The sequence below is a fragment of the Aptenodytes forsteri genome, unplaced genomic scaffold (genome assembly GCF_000699145.1).
Source record: "Aptenodytes forsteri isolate BGI_AS27 unplaced genomic scaffold, ASM69914v1 Scaffold41, whole genome shotgun sequence".
NCBI lineage: Eukaryota > Metazoa > Chordata > Aves > Sphenisciformes > Spheniscidae > Aptenodytes > Aptenodytes forsteri.
Window position 1 is genome coordinate 3,670,630 of NW_008796211.1, and position 13,945 is coordinate 3,684,574.

Consider the following 13,945-nt stretch of genomic DNA (forward strand, 5'->3'; position numbering starts at 1 on the left):
ACTACAAGGGTGGTGAAACACTGGCTCAGGTTGCCCAGAGAGGTGGTGGATGCCCCATCCCTGGAAACATTCAAGGTCAGGTTGGACAGGGCTCTGAGCAACCTGATCTAGTGGAAGATGTCCCTGCCCACGGCAGGGGGGTTGGACTAGATGATCTTTAAAGGTCCCTTCCAACCCAAACTATTCTGTGATTTTATGATTCTATGATTTTAGTCTCCAGGCCCATTTCTTCTGATCAAGCCATTATCTCATGCCCGTGAGCCACAGCTCCTCCCGATACGAGTATGACTGCTTGTCGAGCTTGTTATGTGTCCCAGGGCTAGCAGCCCTGTGGGGAAGGAAAATATTTTTCCCTTTTGTTACCATATTTGTTCAGGAGGCAGTGAAAAATCTTCCTTTATGTCTTAACTCAAGGATAGGTGTGCACCGAGCAGGCTGGCTTCTGAGGTGTGAACTTTTGCGAGTGAGAGAAATGGTCAGTGCGCTGCACAATGAATTAGCAAGGCCAATCCTATAATGTGACAAAAACACCACTGGAAAAGAGTTTTCCCAGCACCTGGTTCAGCAAAAAGCCAATCCCTGTTTCTGTTACCTTTAGGTGAGATGCTGATGGAGGCCCAGAGCAGCCTGTGGGAGCTGCGGTGCAGATTAAAATGGGTCGGTGTCAACTGAGGAGCTTCTGCCGGAAAGCGTTCCAGCTGTGTTAAACTACCAACGCTACAAGTCAGTTAGACCACTTTCCTCCTTTCTTCCAGTAATATCTAGCAATGAGGTGATACGACAAGATATTTGTTTGGCATTTTCATTTTCTTTTCAAAGTTCTGGCACCCACGGCAGTTGCCATGGCATGCACCAAGTAAAGATGGGAAGCTCCCAAGTTGCAGCTCTCGTCCTCTTCCCGTGCAGCTGCCCAGTGCTTAACACTCCCTATACATTTGACCATGGTTTTTTCCAATATGTTTGGTCTTTCTTTACTACTTTTGACTGGGGATCTTTCTTCATCAGTTGTGGATCTAAAAGGCTTTGGTTTTTTTGGTGACATGCCTGAAAAAGATCATGTGCAATTACGCAAAAAGTAAACTTTTAGGAATGTGTCTTCATGGCAGTGGTAAAGCAGGTCAGGCAGTATTGACTTATTAAATATTTCCAGAAAATATTGATTAGCACTCTTTAATCAAAATATATATCAATGATCAACATTTTAGTCATTCCTTTAATCTCCTGCTGATTAAAGACCTTAAGTAAAAGCTGAGCAAGAAAAGCAGTTCTAAGTTTCTTTTGATTATATTAAAAGGGGAAAATATGTATTACCATATGAATCATGACTGGGTTTCAGGCTTCTATAATCACCTGCTGATTAAAGACCTTAAGTAAAAGCTGAGCAAGAAAAGCAGTTCTAAGTTTCTTTTGATTATATTAAAAGGGGAAAATATGTATTACCATATGAATCATGACTGGGTTTCAGGCTTCTATATTGTGCAACCTGAACCATAAAAATTTTTTGACATTTAAATTTCATTTATTACTAAGGCTGATGAGGAGAAAAAAGTAGTTATACTATTGTTCGCCCCTTTGGTAAAAGAACTAAATTTCAAACTTCCAGAAATTTAAGTTGGACACTCAAGATTCATTGATGGGGAATTTGTCCTGTTTGAAATATGGCTAAATCTGACTTTCTTTGAGCATTAAATTCTTACAGAGAAAAAAGAAATTTTCCAGAAGTACAATGTCCTGTGCAACAGATAGTTAAGATTTATTTCATTTTTTGCACAATGACAGCGTATGGATTTTTTTTAATTAAGACCTAAAATCATTAGTTTATGAGAAACATGCCTTCTCTTTCTTGATTGATTACTATGACACGAAAGAGGAGAAAACTTCTAATGCCTCTTGCAGCAAGAAGTATCCAACCTCCTGATCTGATGACCTGACCTGTACCTGCTCACACCTTCCATGGCTGGCAGCAGCTGCGCTACATAACTTTTTTTTTTTTCCCTTTTCCTGAGCGAGAAGCTGCTTTTAAGGGAAGGGATGTCGTATTCACAACAAAGGCCAAGTCTAGCCAACTGAAGCAGCTCGCCACATTTCCAATGTGGAGAAATAGAGCTAAAGGTGGTTTAGGACAGCTGCACTGGTCTTCTGGTAGGAAGGATCTTTTCTTTCTCTACCAAGTGCAGAGGGAGAGCACCGCCTCGAGGTGAGCCCTTGTGAATGTCTCTCTCTGGGTCTAAATGTGCTTCTCCAAGCTGCTCCCCATCCTCATTCCTTCTGCTTGGCCCTTAACTGATTCACCAATTGCATGACCCTTTCAACCAGTTGCATTTCACTGAGTTCTGTGAGTGAGAGAGAACAGTATGCTTTGTTCAAGGTTTCACATTTTTCTAGGTTGATGTCTAAAGATTGCACTTTAGCTGGGAGTAGCTGAATTTCCCCTTTGGGAGCCTGAAGATACGCTCCTTTTATGCTATACCTTAATGAGGCAGAAAGCAATAGAAATCTGGTGTTCCACACTGAAAAACAGCTATAATTGCAACTGTGTTTGATGGAAAAAGTTTTGGTTTTTCACCTTTGCAAGATTTCAGAAAAATTCTGGAGGAGGAGGTATTTATTGAAAATTTGCAATAGCAGTTTTGGGGGTGGGGTGGGGAGATGAGCTGTCTTTAATAGAAGTAGCTGCACAGCAATCTGGAAATTAGCCCAGTTGGGAGAAAAAAGTTTGCCCTCAAAAGAGAAGCAGGCTCAGAAATGGAAAGAAGTTTGTGTTTGGTTGTCAGCAAGACTCCTGCAGCCGAGCAAGGAAAGGGGGCACGGGTAGAAGCTGCCCCTCTCCCACGAGGTAGGGATCCCCGGCTGCCGGGCAGAGAGCTGCAAAGCTTTTATTACGTTTTGTGTGGCAGGTATGTGATCTAGCACTGGTAAGAGAAATAATTTTTCCTTTCTCTCCTTTGCTTTGTGCTCTGGGGCTATCCCAGAATGAAATACTTCAGCATCACCTAGTACATTTGCTGGCAGGTTCAGCAGCTCTTCCTCTTGCTGATAAAAAAGCCTATGCTCTTAGGGCCCACACTAGCAGATACGCTGTACGCAGCCTGCTTAATGACTTTCTGATTATTCCACTGTTGTTTTAATTGCAATAGAAAAACCTTGGGTTTTATTCCACTTGGATTTAAAATGCTGTTACAGTACAGTAGCTCTTCAAATTCAAGCTCATTGCTAATATGAAAAACACTTAGTTGTTCCTTACTACAAAGAGAAATAATTGTAAAAATAGGGTAAGTTCTGTGAGTTATCAGCAGAAATGTAACTAGAACCTCTCAGACAATTAGCGTCGATGGATCCTGAGTGCTCTGACACCTACTGTAAGTGTGGACCCCAATTAAGTTACTAATTTTCACTGGACTCAAATACAGTTGTTGAATTTTATTTTCTGAGAGCAGAAAGAGTTTCATGATTATGAGATGCATTATTCTTCTGTGATTGCTTATGAATGGACAACTTGGTTAGGAATAATACCCGGCAAATCTAACAGGTTAGAAATTGACTTCAGAACCCATCTGGAAATGGAAGATATGTTGAAATATTTACGGCATAAGGCAGGACTGATTCTCTACAGAGGCCTCCCACACAAAGCAGAGTAGACAAACTGCAAATACTGAAAATGCGTTCACTGACAAACTATTTTAAAATGTGATTTTAAAATGTCCTGTTGTGGCAGGAGAATCATATTTAATCAACATGCATTCTTAGCCTTGCCTCTGTGTGTTATATTTTCAGTGAGACCAATTTTGAGTGATTGAGGCATTAAAAGTAGTTCACCAATTTTCAACAAACAGATGTCCTTCTCCCCTGCCCCCTCCACTTATATATTTTGGGGCTTAAAATACTGAAATCCTGCACACAGAAATATGATGTTTGCATTCTCTTGCCCTTCACACCACTCATGGGAAAACGATAGCGTAGGACTTCAAAGAAAGAGGCTTCCTAATACCTAGTAGAGAGATGCTTAAAACTGTGTTTAATGCAGTAAATGTGTATAACTAACTCAGACATTACCACCAAAGTAGACATTTGAAATTGAGTACAGAAAAAAACACAACGGGAAATCGCACGCAGACCAATGGGCAACATTAATAAGGTACAAGGCTTGCAGCGTATCAAAGAACTCTGCAAAACTGACAACTGGCAACAAACATTCGCACATTGTCAAGTCAAAAGTTTGGCTTTTTTTAAACAAAATAGGCTCATCAGTGATTCTGACTTAATCAATAGTATGTCGCTCTTCGGGCAGCATACAGTGAAAAGGTGGTTACACAAGCTTCGCAAATAAATTCTTTTAAAGTCATGATGTAACAAGAGCATATTTAGGTCCAAGACTTTCTGCAGAACAGTCATTTGATTGGCATTCTTTCAAACATACAAACAGAAGATCAAAATAACTGTCACATCAGAAACCGGCTATCAACGTATCTGTAAAATAAACAAATCCAGAATGATCTTTCATGAGCAATGCAGCTAACACATAATTCTTTAGACAAATATATATACATTTGCTTGCAAAGTATTTCTAAATAGTCTTTTCAAAAAGTATTGTTAGAGTAGTGCAATATAACTTTATCAGCAATTGCAACCAATGAGAGGTAACCCAGAGAGGACCACAGGAACAGCTCCTCTCGAGGATGCAGTCCTGCCGTTCTCCCCTGGGCAAAAATCCCCTTTAATGTCACTGGGAGCTACGACTAAGGGCTGTGCACAGGTAGTCCCTTAGGAATGAAGTCTCTGCTCACTACGCGGGGAGCTGAGCGTGGAATTCTACATGCAGCTATCAGAATATATCCCCAAGTACTCATTATGCAGTGGCCACTAAGACATTTGAAATGTAAACGTCTCTCATCTTATGTTCAATGTAATTTATAAAATAATGCAGTTTCCATGCAGTAGGGCACAATCGTATCAGAAGAACTGACTACATTATTAGCTAAGGAAATAAAACTGGTATATCAGTTTTACCACAACTGCATTTTTTCCTCTACACTATATTTCACATTGGTAACAGGTAATGTGTTATATCATAAAGCGTATTAATATGATCTTGTGATTTGAAAGCAAAAACATTTTCTGCAAGATTTCCATATTAAAATAGTTATGTGCACAAAAGGTGTTCATAGCATGACACCCAAAGCAATATGGAGTTAGTTTGATAGTATTTCCATTGCAGCAGAACTATGAACTTCATTCACTAAACTATGTAGTACAAATGAAGATTACTGGTACATATAGAAAAATCAGATAGGCAATCATCAGTTACAAACCTGGCAGTATTTTGAGAGAGACAGAGATTTTTAGGTCTTATAATGGAATGATAAAAACGGCAGGAACTTCTTTTGGGAGCTCCAGAAAGAGATTTGCACTTGGTGTTTCTCATTATCTTATAAGCAGCCCTACTGCACAGGAAAACATTGCACCAGGAGTTAACATCAGGGTCTGGAGTTCAAAAAAATCTGCTAAAACTTAAGTGCAGTAGGCTCCACTACATTGTATTTCTCTTGAAATGTATAAAACATAGAAAATCGTAATGGTGACTTACTGGATAAAAATATTAATGCTCACAAATAAAATCTGACTGAATTTTTGAGTCAGATTCAAATTTACACCTTTTGTAGATTTAGTCAGCATGATTTGAGTATTTCAGGTACCTGTGACCATCAAGTAGCGGTGCATATTTACCATTTTAGATTGATTCCTTTAACGTGTTATGCTGTTTCTAACAAGGCTTTCAAACGGCAAAAACTCTACTTGAAACCTTCGTCAAATGTGTCTTTACAGTGTGAAATGTATCTTCAATGAGAAATGCCTTTTTACAGTATTTACAAAATCTCCCCATTAGATAAAAAGGCAAAATAAATAAAAAGCTTAGAGAAAGGAAACGCTGCTTAGGCTGTAGGCTTTTTCTTTTATCTTCCCCCAGCAGATGCTAGTCTCCTCAACACATGAAGTTGGCTAGCCAGGATTGTTTTTCTTCCTCTTGCTCGGGCTGTGACTGGGATCTTGTTTCAGTTCATGGTATTGCACCTGTTTAAACACAACGTTCAGAAAGAAACCGGTCAGGTGGCGCTTGCTAGAAAAAGAAAGAATTCTGTTTTTTTCCCAGGGCAAAAAAAGAAAGAAAAAGAAAACTATCCTCCTGCAAACTACGTGGGATCTGCAGCTGTGATTCAACAACAACAGAATGACAGATCTAGATTAAGAAGGAAAAACAGCATTAGGAGAATCCTGCCAGGAAGTAAAACAGCGTTCTGACGTAAACTTTAAGGCGGCTACTTTTTTTGTTTTCTCCGTGAGCTCTAACAGAGAATAAACAGTATACTCTTTAATGACTTGGATGAATATTCTTTGCAATGTTTCTTAAAAGCTTGCTTATTTTCACAGGCCTACCACAGAGGGGATCAGACCCAGACGTGCGCCCATCTCTCCCATTTATACCAGCTCTGAACTGAAACCGTTACCTAGAAATACGGAAAGTATACAATCTTTGTGATACTGCAGGTGATTTATATGCCTGACGTTATCTTAATGCTTGCACCTTCTCAAGAGATTGTGTACCGCATTACAAAAGCTTGTAAATCATAACCAGCTTATTTTTAAAGGAGTTTATGAGCACAGCTGAACTGTGGCCACAGCAAAAACTTTCACCCCAGGAAAAGAAAGGCTGAAGTGCTCTGGGTGCTGCCACAAGGCACTGGGCAAAGCCGCCCGCCGCTGACGCCGTGTCCGTGCAGCTCTTTACATCATTCGACCTTCCTATTCCCTCTCTGCATGTCCTGACGGCCTCAGCTCCAGCGTTTCCTACACAGTGCCTTATCCCAGTCAGATTCACATGGTGCCTCAGGCTGTTTAATACAAACTCTAGCACCTGCTACCATCCCCCAAATACTTGTCTTTTTACTGATTGCTCCTAAGCATCCTCAAAGGCACAACCGAGGTAGTAGCTAATTCCTCGCTGCAAACAGTCTAGCAGCCTACTTAAGGTTCATGGACTATCCCCAGCTTGAGTTTGCAATTTCCTTGTGCCAAAGAATATAAAGTTGAAGCAAAATAACTGCTTTAAAATTTGTTTAAAAAACCCCAGAAAGTCAAGATGCCACATATCAAATTAACTACCATACAGACACTTTAAAAAATATACACACCACTTGCACATCTGAAGGAACTCTGGATAGAAAGTCAAGTAGCTCATTGTTATCAATTGCATACGGACTTCGAAGCTTCTTTGTAAATTTATTGATGCCTGCAAAAGTGAAAGTTCAAATGTTACTATCACAACTTAAAAAAAAAAAAATTTGGCAAATTTCTAATAAAGATTTTAGGATCCATTTCAAAGCCTGACATTAGCACTGAATTAATGAAAAAAATGAACTGTAAACTCATGCTCGAAAAGTCAGAATCTGCTGCTGTCGTTCCCTCTGCTTCAAAATGCAAAAGTTGCAGGGACATTTTCAAATTCCTCCAACACTTTTTTTTGAAACTAATAGAAACTGTGGTTACTATGTGGAGTTGCAAAAAAGAGAGGAATAAAGTGTACTCCACTTCTGTGGCGGAGAGGATGAGCAGTATTGGGCTTAATTGCAGGACAGAACATTGTTAGACACACGGAAAATCTTTCCAATGCTAAGGATGGCGAAGCATACGGGAAGCAGTGAAGTCTGCACCACGTGAAGACTTTAGGTTGAGTTTACACAAACCTCTGTCCGGGAATGACAGATACAGACGATCTGATGGCAGTGCAGAGTAGGGATGCGATGTCTCCCTTAGACATCACGGTCTTACGATGCACACGATAATTAGTGTTCAGAAGCACCAATCCTCCCCAAACTAAGCAGAAAGCAGGCTTTTAAATTAGACTCATTTTCTTGTCATTACATACTGGGTCAGATTCATACACTTTTCACAGGAGAACCTCGTGCGTGTGTGCTCTGGGAACACATGTCTAAAACATGGGCAGGAATGGTACGAACCGCACCGACTCTCACGTGTGTGGGAGAAAGCCGGGACAGCATTAAAAATGTGCTGTTCTGCGTAATTTATCAAGGCTGTATCAGAGATAAGATAATACAGTTTATCTTCCACGAAGTTTCTGGTGCCCAGGCCTTTCAGAAAGCTTTAGCAAGGACATAAAGCTTCGGGACGGAGTGCGCAAGCTGCAGTCTTGATAACACCCATGGCCTCCCACTGCATGAATTCTCAGTTCTGCGGTGTAGACATGCCAGATGCTGCCATCGCTTTATCTGGTGATTGAACAGTGAGTGTTGAGAAAGAATATCTGAGATTCAAACACCTTTGTTCAAGAAGATCCTTTGCATCAGCAAGTGACTGAGAAATTCAAGGTCTACCCCACTGTTCATTGCACGTGGCCACTGAACCACACACGGGTGAATTCAGGAGTTGATATGGTCTCACCTTGTCACATCTGACAAAGAAAAGTACCAGTCACCCCGTGAAAGCAAATGCAAGAATAAATCATGGTCAAGGCTCAAGAAAAGAAAAGAGCCGAACAGATGAGATGGGACACTACAGGAGAAGTAAAATACGACAAGGTGATTAGGTCTTTTCCAAAAGCTTGAAAATTTTCTCATTAAAATAATTTTCTTTATACTCTTTTCCACACAAACAGCTGCAGCTGTTACCAGGGCTCTGCACTCTAACGAATGGGATTAGAGTGCAGAGGTGGTTCCTGCTCCACCACGGCTAATGCATCACATGTTCAAGGACCAGCAGTCTCCACGGGGAGAAACATGTCCAGGAGGGAAAGAACTGAGAATTTCTTGCCAGTGCAGGCCAAAAGAAGCAGTCCCTATGGATGCACAGAAGAAAGGCAGCTATAGAGAAGACGAGCCATAACATGGAGGACTTTTCATTTAAAAACTCCTGCCTTCCCAAAGAACAAAATGGGTAGATGCTGCTACAGACCAGTTCAAACTTTCCTATGGATGGAAGTTGGACAACAGAGGTCATTTGCTTTCAAGCGCAGGATGGATGAATGGAATCAAGAAATGTATATACGTGGGGGAGGCTAGGAACACACAGTAATGGAGAAAACAGGCATGCGTTTGGAATACTACATTTTTTGAAGGGACAGCTGCTCAAAGCTACACAAAGCGCGACATGGTTCTGTGAGAACGCATTTCACCCCGAGGAGGTCTGCACTGCTGGAGCTGCAGCTATGCAGTACCTGTCTGGTCTCCCGGCCCAATGCAAGAGAAATAGGTCCCTAAAGAAGGGACCCCCAGACACCCGCTCAACAAGAAGCCACCTACACTGAAATGGAGGAGAACAATGTGGGGCTGAAACCTCTAGTGAACAAAGGTGCTTGAAGTCGGATCTAGATAGACTGGATAACTCAGGGGCAGGCAGGGAAGAGATGGAGGGAGAGAGAGCAAGGTCCATTTACAATAACTTGTGCTTACGTTATCCATCCATGGTTGGGGAGGCATGGACTCCAGTGTGGGAGTCATGGCTCTGCCTTACCTGAAACACAGACATTTCTAGGGGAGTGTGACCCCTCCCGGGGTATCGCAGGGGTACGTGTCAGGAGTTTTTCAAACAACAGTGCTGCCCGTATAGTTTTGTGGGTCTTGGCAGGGTATTATAATCTCAGGGTCTTGCATGAAATCAAGGGGATGTATGAAAGCAAGTGTACAAGATACCAGATCTGTCTGAAAAACGACAGAAAAAGGACATAGACCAAGTACTTCAAACTTCAGTAACAAGAGGCCTACCATCTTGTGTGCACTAGGAAGAATGACATTTTGGGAACAAAGAGTTTGGGCTGCACCCAAGTGACACAGGTTATGTGGGGCATAAGTGAAATTCCGAGACAGGAAAAGACACTTGCTTCTTCGGTTCCATAAAAAAAATTTTTGTTCAAATCCTCCATATTGGTTCTTCTCCATTTTGTACATTCTGCCACATTTATTTGTGAAGAGTCTGTAAGAATATTACTAATACTGACTGATATATAACAAATACATTCTCTGGAGTCAGGTCAGTGATTTTATGTTGTCTCTTGAGTTCAGAATTTTTTACAAAGGCATGTTATTCTTTTCTTCAGAAAGAAAATCTAGACACAGATTTAATTGAGACAGTGCTCTTTACAAGTCTGCGCTACTGAATAAAGGTACAGCTGCTGGTGGTGTAAGATCTATAAAAAATGTACAAATGAAAACTTGGAGCATTATTTACAACAGATGTGGTAACAGTAGCTGTTTAAAATCAGTATAAAGAATAAATATAAGGACAAGTAGTGAGAGCTTGGATCAATCATGATTCCACCCCCCTATCCTCCCCCTCCCCCCCAGTTTCTGTTTATTATCAACCAGCCAAATACCACACACACCTTTCTGTCGGACTAAAGGTGACCCTTTAAACAGGTTTCTTGTTGCCATGTTTACATACGCTTTCACAAGATAAAGTACTGCAGTAAAAGGCATATTGTCCTAAATGCACTATATAGATTGAAATGCCTCTGTTTGTGTCTAAGTGGTGAAAATAAATCAGAGTAATATCTAGACAAAGCTACACTTTGATATATGAAGAATCCTCATGGCTACATGTTTATAGTATGATGAAGTCTAGAATGCCAACCAAGAAAAATGCATTTTGCAGGTGGGCCTAAATCTTTACGCAGTTGTGATTTTTAACTAACCTGTCTGTTTCCATCATGGGGCAGCTTCATGACCATAAATACAGAAAAGTACTGACAATGTAAGTCATCCCTTAAAAACCAGGTTTTTTTAAGTGGCACAGGCAGTTAAAAAAGGCTTTACTTACCCCAGACAAGGACAATGTATCTCAGTGGAACGAAATACAGGATGATGGTGAACACAGAGAGGGCAACAATCGCCAGCCAGCTCAGGAATGGGACAGTCCAGTTGAATGTACTAAAAGAAAAATTAACAAAAGTCAGAACTGTGGTCACCTGACAGAGCCAATAAAAGAAAAAATAATGGGCAGGACAGGGGGAGAAGTGCCAGTTTCCATGAGCGAGAACAAACTGAAACTACAAATGAATGTACGGATGCTGGACATCAGGGCGAGCTTGGGCTTGGACCCACCCCCAGTGGAAATGAAAGGAGGTCCTGGCTTCACCCACTCGCCTGCTGAATGGCACCTCCCCCTGGCCCAGCTCCGCACACCTTCCGGAGGAGGCATTGCTCTGCTTTTCGGAAATGTCTGTGCCCACCCTCAATTTCAGCATCAGGCAAAACACACACATTTCCCTTCTCCCCAAAGTAGGTACCCACACAAGCAACCCAGATTCCCTCCTTCAATGCCAGTGCAGAGGCAGGGTGTAAGAGAAGAGTACTGCTAAGGCTCTCTGTTTTATCTCCTCCCTACTCTACCGTAAGGACAGAGCAAGCAGTTAAAGGCTGAGCAAGCACACGTCAAGCCTTCCCCTCTGCTTGATGCGTCCTGTGCCCACAGGAGCCCTTCTGTCTTGGGGGTTACATTCAGGAAAAGGCAAGTGTGCGGGTATGCAAAGCTGGAAACTCACCCATGCACCTAAGAAGGAGAGGGTTAGGGAGAAGGAGGGGACAGAACAGTCGGTCCTGAAGACAGGGATAATGCAACAGCAGTGGATGAAAGAAGGAAATAAAAACACTTTGGGTGGCAAAAAAAAAAAAGGGAGAAAAAAAAGGAGGGAGTGGCATAAGATAAAGTACCTTGCAGGAAAAGCAAAGAAAAACTTTATCATTCCAGATAAAATCTAATAAAATAAAAATTATTTCTTTACGGTTAAAAGGAAGAGAACTTCTGGGATGTCATCAGAGTTTCAGGACATCAGCTTTCCAAAAAAGCCCCGGATCAAAACATCCTTAATAGGGGTCTGAAACTCTACATGGTGATAAAAAACCTGCTGATCACCTCGTTTTGCAGAGGTTGAGGTGTGGGCCGAGAGGAAGTGAAAGCTAACGAGTCTCAAAACAGCCGTGCTGTGGCTCTCCAACCTCTGTGTGCAGGGAAGAGAGAAAGGCCAGATGGCCAGTATATGTGTATGTCCCACGGGAACGCTGGTCAAAGGGAGCTTGGCTCAACGGGATCGTTCCATGAAGGCATCACAATGTCAAAGGTGTTGCATGACATTTATCCAAAAGGAAAATGTGGCTTTGGCTCTAAATAGTCTAATGATACTCTTTAAAGTATTACCACTAGCTACATGCCCAATCAGTGTGATTACATTATTTTGGCTTCTCTGGCTGAATAATTGCAATTATCTGAATTGCTAGCCATATTTTTCATAATGAGCTCTGGCTTCCTGTGTTTATTTGTCTTCTTTTCTCCCTGGCAATTTTGACATGTCTCCAGAGTGAACATTATGTTAGTGTCACTTGGTGTAGGATCGCTCCCTTTCTCCTCAGGGGACACCTGCTCTTTTCCGCTCTTCTGCATGCATTTGGGATGAACAGAAGGTTGAGGGTCTGCTCATGTTCCTGTGACTCGGCTTTGTGCAATGGATCACAGACACGCCATGTGTGGGAACACTGGCTCCTCACTTAGCAAACCTCCTTATGTGCTGTGTTAGCACAGCATTCAGTACAGGTTTCCCATTATAGTTTTAGGAACAAATTACAAAGATTTATAGGAAGATTCGGTCTCACTCAGTTTAGAAAATTCTGTTGCTCTCATCTGGTACATAATAGAACAAACCCTACTTCCAAAATGCACAATTAGAAAAACTTAATCATCAAGACAACTTCCACGAACAGCCTTTTGATACAAGACTTCTTTGAGAGAGAGGCTCATTTTGCTTGTCTGGAAAACTTGTGCAGTACAATGTGCTTGCGCCTGCCTCTGCTGCTGTGAACATAGCCTGCCTGGAAGTGTCCCCATGGGAATGTTTCCCAGGCCTTCCTATTAGGGACTTTGCTCTTAAACGCATAAATGGCAACCTCCTCTTCATCCTGATTCTGGTATGCTTGCCATTGCTGATGATAGATTTAAAAACTAAAAGGCAGAACATGACAGATGATCCTCCTGTTTCCTGCAGGTTGACCTCCACCCAATACATCAGTTTCCTAAAATTCACTTCCAAAATTCAGTACTTATTTTGGGGCTGTACCCCTTGCACAGGCTACGGTCTCATAGGTGTGGAACACCAATGCACTGCAGACGGCACCAGCAGTGGATGAGACAGGTGCCTTACGCTCCTAGATCGCACCCAGAACAAGGGAACACACAGCTTTAACTCTCCTCTAAGACGCGCTGCGCACGTCAATCAAAGATTTACAGCAAAGCCTCTTGTGAAGGTTTTCTGACACGGCGTGGCTCCCGGGTCATCTCTCTGCCTGCACCCTCTGCCCGCAGCGGGAAGGCAGTTGCGAAGGCACTGCTCCCAACTTCTCATCCGGCGAGGATGAGATGCTCTCGGCTTTCGGGGTGCAGAAAGCCAAGTTAATCCTGTCCCTGCTTCACAGCCGATGGCTGGAAGATGTCTTTCTGGAACCCGTCTGATCTCAAATAATAAACCTTACACTGCTGTTCACTGACCATGCCAAAAATACACCAAACTTCCTGCAATAAATCTCAGAAGCTCTCTTGCTAAAGGCCTGAATTTGTTGGCAATTCTTATATATCATGTATTAGGTGTTACAAATTACATATGCTCTAGGAGGAAAGGTTTTGTTAACTCACATAAATACAACGCTTCCAGCAACTGAACATATGTATATCCTTAAAATCTGAAACCCCTATTCAGCTCTGCTTATTTCCTTTATCAAAGCTGCATTTTTTATTATTACTTTTAAATAACTACTGTTAGGCCTCAAAACAAGATTTTCTTTCTGTTTTACTTCAAAGTCCTAGTTCTGATTTTTTTCCCAATTAATATATATCTAAATTCCAAAATTAATATGACAGGAATTTCATTAACTGAGGGCCTCCACAAAGCAAA

The 13,945-nt window shown here is 41.7% G+C and overlaps 1 protein-coding gene across 1 annotated transcript in view; it reads right to left on the reverse strand.

Annotated features, from left to right (window-relative positions):
- Positions 1-5,997: 5,997 nt before the first annotated feature.
- Positions 5,998-13,945, reverse strand: part of MCTP1 (multiple C2 and transmembrane domain containing 1) — a 177,847-nt gene continuing 169,899 nt past the window's right edge. The window contains 3 exon segments of the mRNA XM_019474378.1: positions 5,998-6,069; positions 7,188-7,285; positions 10,825-10,934. Of these exon segments, the coding sequence (XP_019329923.1) occupies positions 5,998-6,069; positions 7,188-7,285; positions 10,825-10,934 (280 nt within the window).